Genomic DNA, 20,843 nt, shown 5'->3' with positions numbered 1-20,843 from the left:
TGGACATGAAACTTTTCTGTTAGAAGACCTGTTACTATATTGTAGATGTGTAGTATTATACAGGATACAATTCTGAAGACACTTCCCCCAAAATTAGAGTTAAAATAAAAATGCCCAGTATCACAGTTGTCACTTAGCATCGGTCTCTGAAATTTCTGGCTATTGCATTAAGAAATAGAAGAATTTGAGGTATAATTATTGGAAAAAAGAAGACAGTATCATTTGTAGATAATAATGGTTGTTGCTTAGTAATCCCCAGAAATAATTTGAAAGCCTATAGAACTAAAAAGTAAGTTCAGTGGGATGACTGATTAAAAGTTGTTAATTAAAACTCAATAGCATTCTGTCACCCCAAGAATGAGAGTATGAAAATTATTATTAGAAAAGGGATCTTTTTTTGTGATTGACCAAAAAAAAAAAAAGTAAAAATACCTAGTAATAACCTTAATAAGAAATATACAAGACTTATGTGAGGAAAAGATTAAAGCTTTACTGAGCCAGTTTAGTCACAAAAGAAGTGGAAAGACATACTACATTCATGAATATTGTAAACATGTTAATTATTGAAAAATTAATTATAAATTTAACATAATTCTTCTTGCAAAGCATCAAAGGATATTAGAACTTGACCCCAGAAAACTGACTTAGGAGCATGACAGTTCATGAATGGAAGAATAGTGATAGCCAAAAACACATAGAAAGGTCCATTCTCACTAGTAAACTACCAAATAAGACAAGATTTTTTTTTTCAAATACTAAGTGATAAAGATTAAAAAGAATATTCAGTGTTATCAACGATAGGGAAAAAGTGGCACCCTTATGTTCCTGGGAATATGAATAAATAGTCATTCTAGAGGGGATTTTTAAAAATATGAATCAGAATCCTTAACTTCCTTTACCATTTGATACAGCATATCAGGAGTGCCTGGGTGGCTCAGTTGGTTAAGCATCTGACTCTTGATCTCAGCTCAGGTCTTGATCTCAGGGTCATGAGTTTAAGCCCTGTGTTGGGCTTCACACTGGGCGTGGAGCCTACTTTAAAAATTGGGGTGCCTGCATGGCTCTTGATTTTGGCTCAGGTTATTATCTTGTGGTTTGTGAGTTTGAGCCCTGTATTAGGCTCTGTGCTGATGGCACGGAGCCTGCCTGGGATTCCCTTTTGTCTCTCTGCCCCTCCCCTGCTCTCGCACATGTGCACATGCTCTCTCTCAAAATAAACATTAAAAAATAAAAATAAATAAAAAATGGAAAAATTGACATATGCTCTTATAATGTTGTTAGTTCATATTACTGATAACTTGGCAGCTCTGTAAAATTAGAGGTAAATTTATATATAACAAATAAAGTACAGGTTTTTTTAATTGTCCGGTAGAAAAAATAACCCTGAAAAATCATGCTTTTTTGCCCCTGTAGAAAGACAGTTACCAGTTTTGTTTAATATAGCTGTCTTATTTAAGCATTCTTTTTTTTTCCTCCACTGAATATAAAATCTAGCTTTTCCAAATTTCCTTTTGAATGGATTTGTTTCCCTGCTGTGCTCTTATTAATGAGTTAAATAAAAGTTTGTTGCATCTTTATCCCCCGGAAAATGTTATCTATAATGTTATTGTAACATTTATAGTAGTTTAACATTAGAAATAAGTGAAGTGAGGGACGCCTGGGTGGCTTAGTTGATTAAGTGTCTGACTTTGGCTCAGGTCATGATCTCGAGGTCTGTGAGCTTGAGTTCCATGTCGGGCTCTGTGGTCACAGCTTAGAGCCTGGAGCCTGCTTTGGATTCTGTGTCTCCCTCTCTCTCTGCCTCTCCCCCACTCACACTTTGTCTGTCTCTCTCAAAAATAAATAAACATTAAAAAAAAAATTCTTTTTTTAAAGTGAAGTTCTGAGGTTGGTTGGATCAAGTATGGCACATTAAAAAATGATACAGTGAGGGCATCTGGCTGGCTCAGTGGGTAGAACATGTGACTTTTGATGAGTTCAAGCCCCACATTGGGCATGGAGCCTTCTTTAAAAAAAAAAAAAAAAAAAGAAACAGTAATAATACAATGAAAGAATCTAAAAGACATGGGATAATGTTCACAATACAGTGTTAATGCCTACTACAAAATAGTACATAGACTAGGAAATGTGGTTGCCAGGAAGATTGACTCAGTGTATCTTCTAGGCACTTGGTACTACAAAATTGTGAATTACCTCTGTGAAAGTCTTTTGAATTGTTTAAAAATAGTTGAAATTAAAAATGTTAACTTTTTAAATGTGTAGGAGTAAAAGACAAGAAAGACATACAATGTTAGTGGTTATCCCAGGGTGATAAGATAATGGGTAACTTTTATTTTCATTTGTACTTTATATGTTTCTAAGATTTCTGTGGCAAGCATGTTTATTCATAATTGGAAAATATTTAAATAGATAAGATACACAATGGAAAGGCAAAGGCAAGTTGTATCATGCCACAGAGATTAAAACATGTTTATTGGAGCTCAATTGGGACTTCAGCAAAAGTAGTTTAAATACAGTAGGAATGAAAAAAATAAGCCAGATTGCAAGATAGTAAGTAAATCAGATACCAGATAGTGATCCATTCAAGATCAGTGTCCCTCAATAGAAATAAAATGTGAGCCACATGTGAATAATATATTTTATTAAATCCGATATATCCAAAATACCATTGCAGTATATAATTAATATAAGGTTATTTATGAAGTATTGTACTCTTTGTTATATCTTAATTCAAACTAGTCATATTTCGGGTACTCCATAACCACATGTTGTTAGTGGACACCACATTGCACAGGGAAAGTTGTTTATTGATAAAGTAATGCAAGAGAGAGGATAGCTATAGGGAAAACATGAGAATCCTGTAGTCCCTTTGCAGTCCATTATAGCAATAGAACTCTTTGCGGTGCAGTTTATTGCCCTTTAAAAATGAAATATTTTATGTAATACATGTAAATACGTGAAAATAACACAATATTATATAATAGTAATATAGGAAATATTACATAAGTAATACTAAAAAATAAAATCCGCTCTGCTAAGAAATAGAATACCCTATGACCTGTGTGCCCTTCAGTTGCATTCTTAGATTGATATTTTTTTGTCTTTTTTTTAAACCTCCTATAGGTTTTGGCAAGAATAGTCTGAGCCGGAGAGGAAGAGTAATGCCTGGAAAGAGACGTCCTTATGGAGTTATCACAGGCCTTGCAGCTAGGAAAGCAACTGGAATTCGAAAAGGAATTAGTCCTATGAATCGACCACCTCTAAGTGACAAGGTAGGGTGATGGTTTAATCATGCATCAGATACTCTTTTCCTTTAGTTGTACTAATATTTCTGTGAATGAGTACAATATTCTCATTGAGGGAGCATTTTATGTGAATATTTTGATTTTTTTTTTTTTTATGTAGTGCTTTGGGTCTTCTATAAAAAGTGAAGGAAAAGTACTGTCATTCATGAAGAATACCTGAGTTTCCACATTCTTAAATAAAATTTATGTAAAATTTTTTAATAGGTTCCTGATTTTCTTTGCCTCTGCGTGTTTGTTTATGTACAATATTGACAAATTATTGAGGTATAATTTTATACAATAAAATTCATCTTTTTAAGTGTACAATTCAGTGAATTTTAGAAAATTTACAGAGTTGTACAATCATCACAACAGTCTAATCTTAAAACAGTTCTGTCACTCTAAAAAGAAATCTCTTGTCCATTCATAGCCCTACCTTGTCATCTACCTCAGGCAACCACTAAATTACTTTCTGTAAATTTTCTGTAAATTTGCTTTTTCTGCACATTTCATGTAAATGGAATCATATGATAATATGTGATCTGGCATTTAGTATAATGTTTTTGAGGTTGGTCATGTTGTAGTATGTATCAGTACTTGATTCTTATTTATTACTGAATAAATATTCCGTTATATGGATATACCATACTTTGTTTATTCATTCACCAGTTGTGGGACATTTTGGTTATTCCCATTTTTTGGGTATTATGAATAATGTTGCTGTGAATGTAAGTAAGTAAGATTGTATGAACATAGGTTTTCATTTGTCTTGGATAGATACCAATTTTTAATTAGAGTGCAATCATTTACTCACTATGAGTTAACTACTTTTCAGATTTTAATGAAGTTTTAGTTCTCAATGAGTAATTTTTGAATTGGCTAAAGTGTTCCTTTGAATAGTTTTACAAGTAGTTTTTCTTGTGATTCTTATATATTTTATTCTATATATTTATATTCTATATATTCTATATTTTTAAATCTTTTTGGTTCTCTGATTATGCAAAAAAGACATACTTGTAAAAAAATTCAGGACTTCATTCTTTAAATTATCTTTTTTTAAGTTTATTTTTGAGAGAGAGAGCGAGCAGGGGAGGGGCAGAGAGAGAGAAAGGGAGACATAGAATCCAAAGCAGGCTCCGGGCTCTGAGCTGTCAGCACGCCAGGCCTGAACTCATGAGCCATATCGTGACCTAAGCCAAAGTTGGATGCTTAACCGACTGAGCCACCTAGGTACCCCTCTTTAAATTATCTTTAATGTGCGTCTTCTGGTTAAGAACCACAACTGTCTTAGATCCCTTAACTTTTCAATATTGCCACCACCAACAGTTGATTTCACCTCTAAAACTTTATCGCAGAACTTAACTGTTTATTGGAAATTGGAAAACATTAAGAAATATGGATACTGGGAGGGTGATTGGATTTAAGTGCTATCTTATTGATCCAGTAAAAATATTAAATTACCACGTGTGATAGTCTTTTGAGTTGTTTGAAAATAGTGAAAATTGAAAATGTTAATTATAGAATGCTAAGAATGTGCTAACTAGTAAGATCCACATATTCAAAGTTGAATAAATTTGTCAGAGGTAAGGTTTGAAAAAGTGCTGTTTCTTAAAACCTTTTCCTCATTCAGAATATGGATTAATAGTCTGATTAGGACAAAAATAGTACTTTATAATTTAGAAACCTGTTTAAATATAAATAACTCATATTATCCTTTTCTGTTCATTAAACAATTTACCTAAATAACTTAATTGGTCTTGAATTGTTACATGTACTTAGAAATTTTATACCTTAAAAAAATATTTTGACCATAATTAGATGTTGTTACTTTATCTCTCACTTTCCACAGTTGATGTGAATTAGTGAGATTTTATTTCAGTAAAAATGTACATTTTCTTACCTATGAAGTGAATGACTAAGTGGGAAAGATAGCATACTCATTTATATCACTAGTATTTTCTGAGAGCAAGTGGGGGCTGTGCTAACAGGGGAATGGTTGTCTCTAGGAATGAATTTTCTTTTTGTTTAGAGACAGATTAAAATAGCTGTCAGGTAAAAGTTGTGTTTAGGTTCTTTCCTTCCTTCCTTCCTTCCTTCCTTCCTTCCTTCCTTCCTTCCTTCCTTCCTAGAGAGTGTGTGCAGACCGGGGAGGGGAAGAGAGTGAGGGAGGGAGAGAATCACAAGCAGGCTCAATGTTGTCAGCTCAGAGCCTAATGACGTGGGGTTCGATCTAATGAACCGTGACATCATGACCTGAGCCAAAATCCAGAGTTGGGTGCCCAACCAACTGAGCCCCCAGGTGCCCCAGTGTTGTGTTAGGTTTTTAAGGGATTCTTCTAGTGGCATATAGAACTTCGTCAGTGTCAATTAAATAAATTTTTTTGTCTTTTAGATTCGGAATTTCCCAAACTTGAGAGTATGTTATGTTCCATAGAACTTTTGACTTGATTTTGGTAATATTAAACCATTTAATACTTCTGTGAACTTAAAAAATTTTGTTATTGGGGCACCTGGGTGGCTCAGTTGGTTAAGTGTCCGACTTCAGCTCAGGTCACGATCTTGCGGTCTGTGGGTTTGAGCCCCGCGTCAGGCTCTGGGCTGATGGCTCAGAGCCTGGAGCCTGCTTCCGATTCTGTGTCTCCCTCTCTCTCTCCCCCTCCCCCGTTCATGCTGTGTCTCTCTCTGTCTCAAAAATAAATAAACGTTAAAAAAATTTTTTTTGTTATTGCTGCATAGCAGTTATTTTCCACTAATGGGTAGGTGTTTTTGTGTGTGTTTATTTGAGAGAGAAAGAGGGAAGGGCAGAGTGAGAGGGAGAGAGAAACAATCCTAAACAGGTTCCATGTAGTCATTGCGGCCCTGCCACTGTAACTGACAAACCATGAGATCATGACCTGAGCCAAAACCAAGAGTTGGACCCTTAACCAACTGAGCCACCCAATGTGTCCCTCCACTAGTGGGTAGTTTTAATCATTTGTCTGATTTTAACAATGAAAATAAATGTTTTCATGCTATGGAATTCTATTCAACAATAAAAAAAGGAATAAGTTAATATATAAGTCAGCATGGATATACCTCAAAACATCATGCTAAGCAAAAGGAAAACACAATACTACGTTCTGTGTGATTCCATTTATCTGAAATTATAGAAAAGGCTAAACTATAGTGACAGATGAGATGGTCATTGCCTGGGGTGGGAGTCAGGCAAGGGAAAGGAATTGACTGCAGAGGGGCACAAGGAAATGTTTTAGGATGAGGATGCTGTTCTATCTTGATTATGATGTGGTTGCATGATTTGTTACACAAATTCATCAAATTGTAAACTTAAAATTTTATTTTATATAAATAATGCCTTAGTAAAATTAACGTAAAAATTAAAATATTTCAAGACCCTCAAGAAATCATTTTTTTAGGGGCGCCTGGGTGGTTCAGTCAGTTAAGCATCTGACTTTGGCTCAGTCATGATCTCATGGTTTGTGAGTCTGACCCCTGCATTGGGCTCTGTGCTGACCACTTGTGACCGCTCAGAGCCTGGAGCCTACTTCAGATTCTGTGTTTCTCTGCCCCTTCCCTGCTCATGCTCTGTCTCTTTCTCTGTCTCTCAAAAACATTAAAATAAGTTTTTATATCAAAATTATTGTGAAAGAAAAACTTTTCCATACATGTATTTTTTTAATGTTTATTTTTGAGAGAGAGAGAGAGAGAGCGCGCATGTACACACACACATGAGCTGGGGAGGGGCAAAGAAAGAGCGAGAATTCCAAGCAGGCTTCGCACCTTCAGTGCAGAGCCCAATGCAGGGCTCAGACTCATGAATCATGAGATCATGACCTGAGCCAAAACCTAGAGTCGGACACTTAACCAGCTGAGCCACCCAGGCACCCCCCAACGTATACTTTTTAAAGCACATTTATACATGTATACAAACTTTAGATCCATGGAATGATACATTCACCATGTATTAATTGGTTGTTACTCTAGTCTGTGTATTCATCATTTAACTAACATGATTGAGTACCCACTCTATGCTAGATGCAAGGGATTCTGTGGTAACTCAATAGAAAATCCCTCATGGAGAATAGAGATAAACATTAAATAAATTTTTCCACAAATAACTATATGGTTACAGTATGACAGGTAGTTTGAGGGTAAAAAAAACATGTGACGACAGCATCAAAGGAATTTACATTTACCATTAAAATGATACTTGGTGGTGTTTTTATTAAAGACAGAATATGAAGCTTGGAATGAACTGTGAGTGATTTCATAGCATTTCTCCTATATTCTTAATATTCCTTATTTCTGTTTTTACATTTACTTCTTTTCCAAATGTTCATGAAAATGAAGACTTATAATTTTTGTGTTTTTTAGTCAATTGATACTTACGAATACTTCTCATATGCTTAAAACATATAAGGTAGTCTGAATTAAGTGTAAGATATGTATGGCTCATATTGCCAAGAACTTTTGGAAAGACTTCATGAAAAATACAGAAATCTGAATTAGACTTTAATGCTGGATTGAATTTATATATGAGGAGGGAGAAAAAGTGGACATTTCATATGCTTATTTTCTTGATTCCTTTTTTCTTTGTAACTCTTTCTACTCAGGCTTCTTTGCTGTCATAACCTCCTCTTTTTCCCTCACATTTGTTTTGGAACTTGGCTCTCTCTTTTTTTTTTTTTTTTTTTTTAAGTTTTTATTTATTTTGAGAGAGAGAGAGAGCACAAGCCTGTGAGTGGAGCAGGGGGGAGAGAGGGAAAGAATGAATCCCAAGCAGGCTCCTTGCTATCAGCACAGATCCTGACTTGGAGCTCCATCTCTCAGACTGTGAGACCATGACCTGAGCCAAAATCAAGAGTCAGGTGCTTAACCCAGTGAGCCACCTAGGTACCCCAGAACTTGGCCCTCTTCTCCTTTCATTTGGTAATCAAAAATCATGTTTATTTAAGTGATTTCCTCATTTACATTTCTGGTCCTCTGATTCTTCTCTTGAGTTCCAGGACCATGTTTCCCCATAACCTGTGCATCCCCCAGAGCACCTCAAACTGAACATAACCAAAATAGAAAAAAATCCATTTTTCCATTTGAATTGTCCTTTTGTTGCAAGTATTTTAAGTATAAGGAGGTTGCTGTCTTCTCAGTCACTTAGACTGGAAATATTCAAGTCATTTCAGCCTGTGTCTCTAATGTGCACATCTAAGCAGTCTCTGTCCATTCTGCTTCAGAAATGTTTATTGTAATAGGGTATATAGCAAAAAGCAATCTGATTAATGTAGTTTTTTTTGCCTTCTGAAAGAATATAGAACGGTATTTTCCAGCATTAAAAAGGAAGGCCAACCTTCTGAGACAAAATGAAGTACAGAGAAAAGCAGTTGCAGTTCTTAAGAGACCTAACCAGCTAAATAGAAAGTAAGTACTCAAATATGATGATAATATGTTATCCTAAGTAAATAAGGGTAGACTTCTTGCACTAAGCAACCAAATGAATGGATTTGTAGTGGTCATTTTCAAGACGGATATTTGGGATGTCTCTCTGAACATCCAATGTGGAGGCATTCAGTAATGGCTTTCTTATTGCTGAGACCCAGTATTACTGATGGTTTTAACAAATTGTAAACTTTAAAAAAAAAAAGCATTACTCTGCTTCTTTATCTCTGTTTACATACAGAATAAAATTACAAAAGGTGATTGTTTAGGTAAAAATACCTCCACCAGAATTATTCAAAATTGGGAATTCTGAAAGCTAAAATTGTTATTCAGTCTCAGTGATTCTTAATAGAACAATGTATTTGTGGAAAAAGCAAATTGTAAAAAATTCTGTGTGAATGCTTGTTAAGTTGAAAATATTATTATTATTATTTTTAAGTTATCTCTTCACCCAACATGGGGGCTCGCACTCAGGACCCCAAGATAAGAGTCGCATGCTCTACCTATGAGGCAGCCAGGTACCCCATAGCTGAGATTATGTTTATATTAAATGGAAGGCATAACAGAAACTCAAAAATTATGACCTATTGTTATGACATTCTGTTTTCTGTAAGAATAAAATGGGCAAAAGGAAGTTGATAAACTGGTAAGTTTCTATATTTTAGTTTCGAGTACCATTTATTCATCTTTTATAGAAGATAATTCAAAAAAAAACCTGAAAATGAAGTTTTTGTATAAATGGAACGGCTGGAATTGCAGGTTTACTTAACTATCATCCCTCCTTTCTTTTGGAAATCTGGTGTAGTACCTTTTGGGAAATGGGAAATTAGCAAATAAGAACTTGTCCATTATATGAGACATTAATGACCCATGTTAATTAGGCTAGCTAGGGAAATTTTGCATTTGAGTCTAAGATTGGAGGTAAGATTAGGCGATCTGTTAAATATTTATAAGAAATAAATAACTAGATAAATACGAAAATTTGTTTTCTCATCTTTTACTGATTTCATATAGAAATTAGAAAGGGATTGGTGAAAGTCAAGTCAAACATAATTGAGAGTACATTGCTCTATGTGAAAGAATAAGATGGTAAGTTTCTATGTGATTCATGTTAACATAAAGGTTTCTGAGTGAAGATGGAAGAGAAAACCATAGAAGATGTTATTTTCAAGATTTTCTCTTGATTTTCAGTAGTTTGATTATGATTTGCTTAGGTGTGATTTTCTTTGTACTTATCCTGTAAATTTCTACATACATGTTTTTCATCAATGCTGTTTAGGAAGTAGCACTAAAATTGTTATTTTTAATGTCTTCAGAAGAAATCTTCTGTTAGAATATTAGCGAGTGCAATATTTAGAAGATAATTAGAATTAACTAGGTTGTTATGTAGTATGCTACAGAAAGATATTTATAAATTGAATCACAGTAACTTTATGTAAATAAGGAAATAATTCAGAATCTTTATGTTTAGTGTACTTCAAATGTCTAGCCTATGAATTTAACTATTTTTGCTTATTTCTTCTCAGGATGTTTGAAAGTTGTTAAATGGCTTAGACTATTCATGATATATCTGTTTTTGTTGCAGAAATAGCATTCCGGCCAATTTTAGCAGGAGTGGAAATAAATTAAGTCATCAGAAAGATACTCGTCAGGCAACTTTTCTTTTCAGAAGAGGCCTAAAGGTATAAAAACCCCTTGGTGGTGGTTTCTTTTTACTCAAAGGATCTTGAACATCTACCTTTAGTGGTAATCCTCAATCATAGGCATAGCCCATGGTTGAGGTAAGGGTTGGGTTTGGGATATGGAGAACGTGACATCAGATTAGTTCTTTTTGTTACTTATTTTTTCTATTCTCCCTTTTGTTGTCATCAGTAGCAGCATCTTACAAGCTTAACATGTTATTTAGGAATAAATATGTTTTACCACTTGTTCTGATCTAGGAACCTCAACAGAGGTATTGCCAGAATAGGCACATGCCTCTCTTGCATTCACACACACATCATACTGGGTTATAAAGTTACAGAGCAGGGCTGCTTTTTAGATTCAAACCCTCTGCTTTCTTTGGGACCTACTACTTTTTTTTTCCCTTCAGGTTCAGGCCCAGTTGAACACAGAACAACTGCTAGACGATGTAGTAGCAAAGAGAACTCGTCAGTAAGTTTCAATTTGTTTTTCAAGATGTCCTTTCAAAACTCCCAGAATACTAGCAACCCCGATTACTGTGTGCCCCAGTCCAGAAGAAATTAAATGAGACCCCCAGAGTATATTAACCATTGTGCCTGAAAAAAATAAATCCATTTTTTCCCCCAAAAAGCCTTTTGCATTTTCACATGTCATGTTAATGAGTTTTAGCACCAAATACATCCCTTTATTTAAAAAAAAAAAAAGATAATGGAGTATTCCATTTTAATGAAACAGCTCTTTATTTTCTGTAACTGCTTTTCTATAAATGAACCTATTCAGGGAATAAATAGAAAATCCAATAGAGCTTTTAGAAAACTTGTGAACCCTTTAAAAACAATAGGATATTTTTCCTTTTCACATATTCTTTTCTTCTCCTTACCCCATAAAGATTTTTTGAAAATATTTTTTTGTCTGTTAGAATTGCACTTCTGATGTGTGAGTTGTAACATTCTAATTCCATCAATATGATCAGTTTTCAAGATTAAACTATTTAAAACTATGACTACTTTTTGGAAAACAAAATGTGTAAAACATGGTATTGGTCCAGATATGCCAGCTAAAGTTGGGCATGATTTTGAGCAGAGTGTAAGAAAAAAAAGTATTTGAACTTGATGTTGACAGTATTCTTTTGCACAGGAGTCATGACATTGGAAACCATGAGGAAAGAAATGATAAGCCATTTGCTTCTCCAGTGAACAATGTTTACATAATTATAATAATATAAGTGCTGTTTGTCTTGAACTTTGAGAATCTATAGGGAAAAAACCCCACAAAATCCTTAATTTGGTAACAGAATATAGTGAAAATGTCAGATTTTGAGTAACATGAATGTACAAGTAGAGCTGACAAAAATGGGAGGTACAAAGTGGGAGAAGAGATGGAAAGAAGAATTAGAGGTACTACTCTCCTTTCATACAAAGTCGAGAGGAAATGGTGTCTCTGAAAGAAAGAAGGAGATTTAAGAGACTGAAAGATTTATATTTAAAGTTATAATGGAAGTAAAATAGTGATATAGCTATCAAAATGTTTAGAAGGAGGTAGGGAATCTAGAGTATAGTGTGATGAGCTAAAACCTTATCATAGCAAAATATTGTTACATATGCGTCTTGTATAGTCAACTGGAGGTAACTAGCAAGCAGTAAGAACAAGGTTAAAAGTGCTGCCATTGGGGAGCAGGAAAGTTCTGCCTCTGGGGAGCAGAGGGGGCACAAAATACTGGAGACTGTTACTTTTCATTAGCAGCCTTTCTGTACTAATTTAATTTATTTTAAGGTATGTGTATTTGTTACACTGAAAAAATACTTAATAGATTCAAGTGTAGGAACTGGTTCCTACACTCAACATGCTGATTAATTATATCATGGTGGAGCTTAGTAATTTTTAAAAGCTAAGAAAATATGATGGTTACTTTAAAATGTATGTTTTTATGTGGAGTACGCGATAGGATTTATAAACTTCCATTTTAATGAAATTTTTGGTTTTTTGAAACTAGATGGCGGACTTCCACCACAAATGGAGGAATTTTGACTGTCTCCATTGACAATCCTGGAGCAGTGCAGTGCCCAGCGTAAGTCCTTTTTTTATTGTCAGAAATTATAACCTCTCAGTATATAAGGTAATAGAAGAGCACTGGACTTCTGCTCATGATGTCCAAGTTAAGATAAACTGAGACAAAGATAAGAGTAATACTTGTGGTACAAAGTGGAAATACTATAGTATAAAGTTAAAGGTAAAAGCTGTCTTGATTCCTGGTTCTATACCCCCAAAGTAGACACTTTTAACAATTTCATATTTTTATTAAATTGGTGCGTATACAATAAGTATTTTATACATTTATTTTTTATGTATAATAACAAATGAGGGAATGCTATACATACTTGCTCCTTTCTCCTCCACCTCCTAATACAGTTTGGACATCTTTACTTGTAGGTACATACAGATCTACCTTCTTTTTAAAGGCTTCATAGTGTGTTCTTTTATCTGGATGACCTTAATTTAGTTAACCATTCCCTTATGTTTATTGCATTATAAACTTTATAGGTTTTTGGAGTTTTTGATCTCTCCAGCTATTTTAATAAATGAAATGAAAAAAACATAGGATGAGTCTCTTAAGACTTCAGAGGTTGCTTCATTTTAGAAGATCAAGACTTGGAAGTCACCAGTCATTCCAAATTATTGAAAACATTTAATTCTACTTAAAGAAGTATTCTGTGAGTGATTATAAATTTTAGTCTCCAGATGAGTCAGTCAAGAACCAGGTACATCAGTACCCCCTTGTCTGTGATTTCACTTTCCACGGTTTCAGTTACCTAGTCAGCCATGGTCTGAAAACAGATGGTCCTCCTTCTGACATATTGTCAGAAGGTCAGTAGTAGCCTGACAGTACTTCACAATGCCTACATCATTCACCTCACTTTGTCTCATCATATAGGTATTTTATCATCTCACATCATCACAAGAAGGATGAGTACAAAAACATATTTTGAGAGAGGGCGGGAGAGAGACCACATTCACATAACTTTTATTACAGTATATTGTCGTAATTGTTCTATTTTACTATTAGTTATTGTTAACTAATAACTCATACTGTGCCTAATTCTTAAAAATTAAACTTTATCATAGGTATGTATTTATTGGAAAAAAGATATAGTATGTGTAGGGTTCAGTACTCTATGCAGCTTCAGGCATCCACTGGCAGGTGAGGGGCAGTCTTGGAACAACATAAACCCCATGGGTAAGAGGAGACTATTGTACTTTTTTGAGAACACAAAATAGCCTTAATACATGGAACATGTGTACAAGTCAAGATGTCTTAGGTACCAAATGATTTGTTTTTCTTCTTTTGATTATTAAGCTTGTCTGATTTCATTTTAATTTTTTTCCAATAGAACTCAGAAACCACGATTAACTCGTACTGCTGTACCCTCATTCTTGACAAAACGGGAGCAATCTGATGTAAAGAAAGTTCCTAAAGGTGTCCCCCTACAATTTGACATAAATAGTGTTGGAAAACAGGTAATTTTTTTTCTGTGTTTCTTTGTGCCATTCATTGAGAATATTTTAATTAATAAAATATGTAATGAATTAAACAGGGTATCTTAAGTCTCCTCAACCTTAGGAAACCACTGAACAATCTACTTTGTTTCTATAGAGAAGCCTATTTGGGGATTCATATGAATGGAAACATACAATATGTGATCTTTTGTGACTGGCTTCTTTCACTTAGCATAGTGTTTTTAAGGTTCATCTATAGTGTATCGTCTTTTTATTGCTGAATAATGTTCCATCAATGGATATACCATATTTTATTTATTCAGTTATCAGTTGATAGACATTTGGGCTGTTTCCATTCTTTGGTTATTGTGAATAAGGTTCTTCTGCACATTGATGTACATGTTTTTTGTGTGAGTATATGTTTCCATTTCCCTGGGTAAATATGTACAAGTGGAATTGGTAGGTCATATTCATAACTATATGTTTAACCTCTTGAGGAAGGGCCAAACTTGTTTTCCAAAGTGGCTGCACTGTTTACATTCCTTCCAGCATGTATAAAGAGTTATAAATTTCTCAACATCCTCATCTACACTTGTTACTATCGGTCATTTGATCGTAGCCATCCAAGTGCTTGTGAAGTGGTATATATCTCACTGTGGAATAGATTTGACATTTTTTATATTGACTTTGTGTCTTGTGATCTTGCTAAAATTAACTTCACTATTTTTAGTAATTTTGTAGATTCCTTAAGATTTTCTGTGTAAACAGTCATGTCATTCTCCATATCCCTTGCCAATCCTTAAACCTTTTCTTTTTCTTCTTTATTATGATGGCTAGAACCTTCAGTACGATGTTGAATAGAAATAATGAGAACATGGTATGCTTGCCTTGTTCCCAAGCATGAGGAGAAAGCATTAAATGTTTCATCTTTTAGTATGATTTTAGCAATGGGTTTTTAGTAGATTTACAGGTTGAGGGAGTTCCTTTTATTCATATGCTGAGAGTTTTTATCACGAATGGATGTTGGATTTTGTTAAATCCTTTTTGTGTATCCATTGATGTAAAAATATGTGGAATTGAAAATATGAAGTATGGATAGAAATCTGACCAAATTTGTTTTGCTTCTTTTTATTTCATTTTGTCATGGTTACTCTTCTTTCATAAATGGTAAAATATAATTTGGGTGTGCTTTCTTTGTTAATCAAAAACCAGATTTTGATTTGAATTGGTTTGAACTTCTGTGATGAACTCCCAGAAATCCAAAAACTTCTAGAAATTCAAGAAAGTTTGTTTCAAATATTCACAAGTGTCAGTAACTCTTATGTTTATCAGTGACATCACTAGATTTTGTGGCAGTGTTTGTAGAGCCTAAAAATAATTGAGAGAAAATCTTGGATGTATGACTTGTGGGCATTATAGCAATGTGTTTTATGTAGTACATAATGTAGGTATTTAGAATGGTTTAGAAGATAGAGAATGTGAGTCAGACTACCTGGTTTAAATTCTGGAGCTGCAAGTAGGCAAGTTAACTAACTTCTTTAAACTTCACTCAATTCACCTAATTCATATGGTTTTTATTAGAGTTAAATGAGTTTGAATGCATAAATATTCAGGAAATGTTAGCTGTTGTTACCTTGAATTACCATTATGATCACATTATTGTTCTAAGCAAACATGGCCAACAGTCAAGTTGTTAATTGTTTTGTTTTGTTTTGTTTTCTCTAGACAGGGATGACTTTGAATGAGCGATTTGGGATCCTGAAGGAACAAAGAGCCACTCTCACGTTCAACAAAGGAGGAAGCCGCTTTGTAACCGTGGGATAGATCCCAAGTCAAAGGGACTTTTGAGTGATGACTCTGTTTTAAAAGTTGAATTGCTTGAAGAGTTCATCACAGAAATTGAAGAAACTTTATTTCAAAATATTCACAAGGCTAAATAACTCTTATTTTTATTTTTGAAGTTTTTTTTTTTAAACATGTATAAATAATGCCCTGAAAGAATAACAGGGAATATACCTATCTGTTCTTGAGATTTCATGGTTGGCCCAGACAGAACAATTCTCTGTTTGACTTCTTTGGTCCGTCATGCAGCAGAAAGAAGACAGAAAAATAGAAACTGATTTATTTTTATTATAGTGGTATTTAGGATCTCATTGCTTTTCCCATTTTTTATTTGCCATGGTAAATCTTGGTCTTCAGAAATATGAGTAGGTCCCTTTGTTGCTGTCACCTGTCCTTTAATAGTATTGATGTAATAAGTGCAGTTGACTTTTCTTCATTAGAGATACTAAAAAAAAACATTAGAATTCCAGTTTTGAGTTTTAAGATTTGTGGGAATATCTGGAATTTGATTCATTTTTGAGATGTCCTTAGGTTAATTCTCCAGAGTTATAAATCTTTAATATCGAACTTTTAACCAGAAATGTGACTTTAGGCATTAGTCTCTGTTTAAAATGTTGATGTTTAAAACTATAAATGTGTGTTTACAAAATTATCTGATAGAGCCTTGGAAGAGAAGGTCCAATGTAAAAACCTAACAGTTGTGTTTGGTAAATGAAGAAAGCCGGAGAGGAAGTAGCAGGTTGAGGTGAAACACTTTAAAACCCAGGACATAGGTGTACTGTGTGGATTTAGTGTAGGCTTGAATCTAGTGTCCACGAAGAATTCTTCAAATGATATTTAGAAGAATTATAATTATCAAGGTGGATTGAGTTCCTTAGATATTTTGATGATAAAATCAATAGCCATAAAGTCCTAGACTTCTTATTCAAAAGTTAAATTTTATAAGCTTTTTAAGCTTGTTAATTAAACAGTATAAAGCTTCAGAATCAAAAATATACTTGTATATGCCATAAAGACAAAATGGTAATTGAGTTACATTGTAATCTTGGTTTATACCTTTCTTGTATAAAGTTCAGGCATTTATAGTCAGGGTATTTTTTTTTTCCTCCCACACTCTGGAGGAATTAATCTGTTGTGCCAAGCTAGTGCTGAAAGTCTTCAGATGGTTATATACTATAAGTTACAGTATAATGCCAAAATGCAGCAAAATATTCCAACTACAAGTTCAATCATTTTGAAGTTTAACCTTTTGGTTTGCTATAATGTTGAAACCTCTAAGTAGGTGTTAGTTTCCCTAGAGTGTATTGGTGTTAATTTTTCCTGTAAAACAAAACAAAACATAACATTAAGTTATCACTCTTGCCTGCCTTGTATTGTATATTAGACTTCATTGTTTTCTCTCATGCTCCTTGAGTTACTTGGTTTATGTTAGCCACGGAAAAGTATCAATAGTTTCATGCTTATACCAAAGAATTAAATCTGATCCTTAATATCTGGTATTTTGCCAGTAAGTCTACTGATAAGGGATTATTGGAAGCCAGTCACACAATTTGAAAATAAGCTCTAGTCTCCTTAGGCCAAGGACTCATTGCAAAACATTTTTGCAAGTACAAATGCTTAGATTTCATCTGTGAACAGTACATTTTATTTTAGACTGGTTTAGAATTACTGGTAGATTATTTTAAAGCAAAAGGGAAACAACTGAGCACAAATTTGCTGTCTTTAGAACAGTTTGAAAATATGGTATAAAGAAGTTTTCATTTTTTTTATTTTAAATATTGTACAGAGCTATTATTAATGCCATTTTTCTCGAAAACCTTAAAAATTGCCCCAAAATTTGACGTTAACTGCATCAAACAACAAAGTGTCTTTGGTATATTAAACATTTGCTCTTCATACATCTCTAATTTCATTTTCTTTTTAAATATAAAATTTTGCCTTTGTTACAACTAAATTAAAATTCTTGAGTGCTAACATGCTGTGTATAAACAGAAGAATATGCTTTGTTGGAAGAAAATTTCCTTTCTTGGAATGTGGTTGTGGTCATCCTTTTTCAGTTCTTAAATTTTTTTTTTAAACAGGATACAACTTAAAATTTCCTTTGCATCAAGGTGTATGCAAAACATTGATGCAGTGCATCACAAAAATAAGTTTGTATTTAACGAGGAGATGCTTTACACTGTACTTTTTGGTGTTTTTTGGAAAAGTTACAAATTTAGATCTATTCTGAAGCTGTTCATTTTTAACAAATAAAATGTTACAGGTCTCACATTTATTCTTAGCTATAAAGATTGAGTTGTGGTTTTTAGATTGTTCTATGTTACAGAGAACTTTGTAGTGATTTATAATTTTTAGGGTTTGAAAAACTACCTAACCAATTAAATTGGTAAATCAGTCTACACTCATATTCTAACTGCCTTTTGACCATTTCATTCATGAGCTCCAACCAAGAAGTAAGTAGCCAGCAGGATTTAAAGACTCATTACTTAGAGTGCAGAATTTCAAGCTAGATGTGCCCTTCAAGATCATCCATTTCAATTCCTTTCTATGTTTTATTTAAGTGAGGCTCAGCTTTTCAAGACTTGTATGTGTCAATGTCACTTTTTGAGCTCAGGTCTTTTAATTCTCAGTTTAATTTAATTCTCATAATAAACTGCTTCTGTGAATTGAACACCCACAGAGAGTAGTGGAATGATGTTTGGCTTGTCCGATATCTGAGAAGTGGTAATTGCAATGCTTTTAGCATTTGTAATTTTTAGTATGGCAAGTAAATCTACTCTACCAGTGATAATTATTGAGACTTCATTACTTTTGTATTCAAGTTATATAGACCTCTTAGAAAAGGTCAGTGTTCCTGATTGCACATTATGTATTTTTTTCTAACAGGCATAGATTTCATAATTTTAATTATAAGCACATCATAAAATACTTCCAAAGTATGAACAAACTTACAAGCTTCATTGCCCACTGATTATTTTCTGTTAGAATAGATATGTATATCCCAGTTTGCTATCAGTGGCTTTATAATTCACACAGTATACACAGTGTCAGGATAATTTTAATTTTAATCACCCGGTGCTTCTCATGACAAGTGCATTCCTAAATCCCCATCACTTGTTTCACTCATCCCTCCACCCACATCCCCTCTGGTAACCATCAGTTCTCTGTAGTTAGGAGTCTGTTTCTTGATTTGTCTCTCTTTTTTCCCCTTAGCTCATTTGTTTTGTTTCTTAGTGTGTCAGGTAATTATTGTCCTGATTTTGATTTTCAATAAGAAAGTATGAGTGACAAAAAATAGCTGACTTTGCACTACAGAGAATGAATACCATACATTCTGAATATAGGTAGTATCAGGGCAGGAAATGATTCTTTTATTTCTGATTAGTATATTTTTGAACTTTCATCAGAATTATATGATTGTTTTATTGCTACTGTAAAAAAAACCCACGTGATTTAAGCTTCCTTTTAAAGCGAATTATTTTTATGTAGATCAATTTGGAGTTTATTCCCTTTTAAAAAATGATACCAACAGACCCCAGGCATTCACACTAAGAATTTTGGACTGTTGTCGGCCATTGTTAGGGAGTTAAAGATTTTCTTATAAATTATTGACTTCTGATGTCTTTTTTTCCCCCTCATTACGTTACTTCTATCAAATACAAAAAGCTTTTATTTTTGTATTAAAAAAATTTTTTTAACATTTATTTTTGAGACAGCATGAACAGGGGAGGGTCAGAGAAAGAGGGAGACACAGAATCTGAAACAGGCTCCAGGCTCTGAGCTGTCAGCACAGAGCCCGACACGGGGCTCGAACCCAAGGACCGCGAGATCATGACCTGAGCTGAAGTCGGACACTTAACCGACTGAGCCACTCAGGTGCCCCCAAAAAGCTTGTTGAAACAAGGAAATGTGTGATACCATCCTGGAGCTGAAATTCATTGTGTTGTATTTCAGAAGAGGTTTACTGATGTTTAAAGATGAATAGGAAACTTTCCATAGTGTGTAGATACCTAATTTCTACTTCTATTTCCACTTTCCTTTAATGAGAAGAAAATCATATTGTCTGCTTATTAAAGGAATCTGGGAAGGAACAAACATTTATTGAATATATTTAGCAAGCTAGTTTCTATGCTTTACATTTGAAGAGCATAGGATTAGTCAAGATTTTAATCCCATTGCTTTGAGTTCATAAAAAATGGAGTCTTAAAGGAGTGACCATAACATATTTCTAGCAAGTAGATGAAGGGGGAAAGGACTTTATTTCTGCATGAGGTAGTGAGATACAGAGCTGAAAATGAGATTTGAGTGAAAATTTTGCCCCTGGTATTCCTTCAGTGAGTTAACTTTCAGTTGTAAGATAGGAAGAAGCAAGGAACTTCTCTATATCAATTCCTAACATCAATAACCCTCACTACCAATTTTTTTCAGCTCCTGCTTCTAGACCACAGAGCAGTTATAGAATAAATTCTATGTCCTTATAGCCGTTTTGCTCATAGCTTTTTTGCACCTGTTTCTCATCATCTTTATTCATCGCTAGACACTTTGGTGAAATCCTCACAGTGATTCCATTTCCTTTATCTCATTCTCACAAGATGATCTTGTCACTTTTTTAATGGAGATTGAGAGAGTAGGATGAGAATTCCTTCATATTCTACCTTTGCAGATGAGAGCTCAAATCCCCTTAGAAGTTAAAATTAACTCCTTGATCTACCTTTTCTTACAGTCTCTCTTTACCTAGGACTTGTTCTCATTTATATATATTTCTCCTCATATCCATAGGCTTTTCTTTTGGACTTCAAATACTTATAATCTACCCTGTTCTCAGTAAATTTTTTTTTCCTTTCCTCCCAGCTGTCTCTCTTGTATTAGTACATAACCTCTGCTGTATTAGTATATAATCCATCTTCTGTCTCTGCTTCCACTCATCCTTACTTAGTTCCTATTAAGATACTCAGCTCTGGGGTATAGAAGAAAATTACAGAGTTTAACATATTAAGGACCCTAAAATCTAGTTGAATAGACAAGGTAAGATCAATCTATAAACTTGATCAGAAGTTCAGAGACCAGGATTAACATGTTATGTTGCAATTATAATGAGATATGTGTGTA

At 34.0% G+C, this 20,843-nt stretch overlaps 1 protein-coding gene across 4 annotated transcripts in view; it reads left to right on the top strand.

Moving 5' to 3' along the window:
* Positions 1 to 18,144, top strand: part of FYTTD1 (forty-two-three domain containing 1) — a 40,505-nt gene extending 22,361 nt beyond the window's left edge. For all 4 annotated transcript variants that reach the window (XM_042954578.1, XM_042954575.1, XM_042954576.1 and 1 more), the window contains exons 3-9: positions 3,124 to 3,272; positions 8,584 to 8,696; positions 10,300 to 10,396; positions 10,807 to 10,868; positions 12,391 to 12,465; positions 13,787 to 13,913; positions 15,618 to 18,144. In XM_042954578.1, coding sequence (XP_042810512.1) covers positions 3,124 to 3,272; positions 8,584 to 8,696; positions 10,300 to 10,396; positions 10,807 to 10,868; positions 12,391 to 12,465; positions 13,787 to 13,913; positions 15,618 to 15,716 — 722 coding nt within the window. In that variant the 3' untranslated portion in view covers positions 15,717 to 18,144. The remainder of the gene's footprint in view (positions 1 to 3,123; positions 3,273 to 8,583; positions 8,697 to 10,299; positions 10,397 to 10,806; positions 10,869 to 12,390; positions 12,466 to 13,786; positions 13,914 to 15,617) is intronic.
* Positions 18,145 to 20,843: the final 2,699 nt, after the last annotated feature.

The sequence above is a fragment of the Panthera leo genome, chromosome C2 (assembly GCF_018350215.1).
Source record: "Panthera leo isolate Ple1 chromosome C2, P.leo_Ple1_pat1.1, whole genome shotgun sequence".
In the NCBI taxonomy this organism is placed as follows: domain Eukaryota; kingdom Metazoa; phylum Chordata; class Mammalia; order Carnivora; family Felidae; genus Panthera; species Panthera leo.
This window is presented reverse-complemented; position numbering and strand designations above follow the sequence as displayed.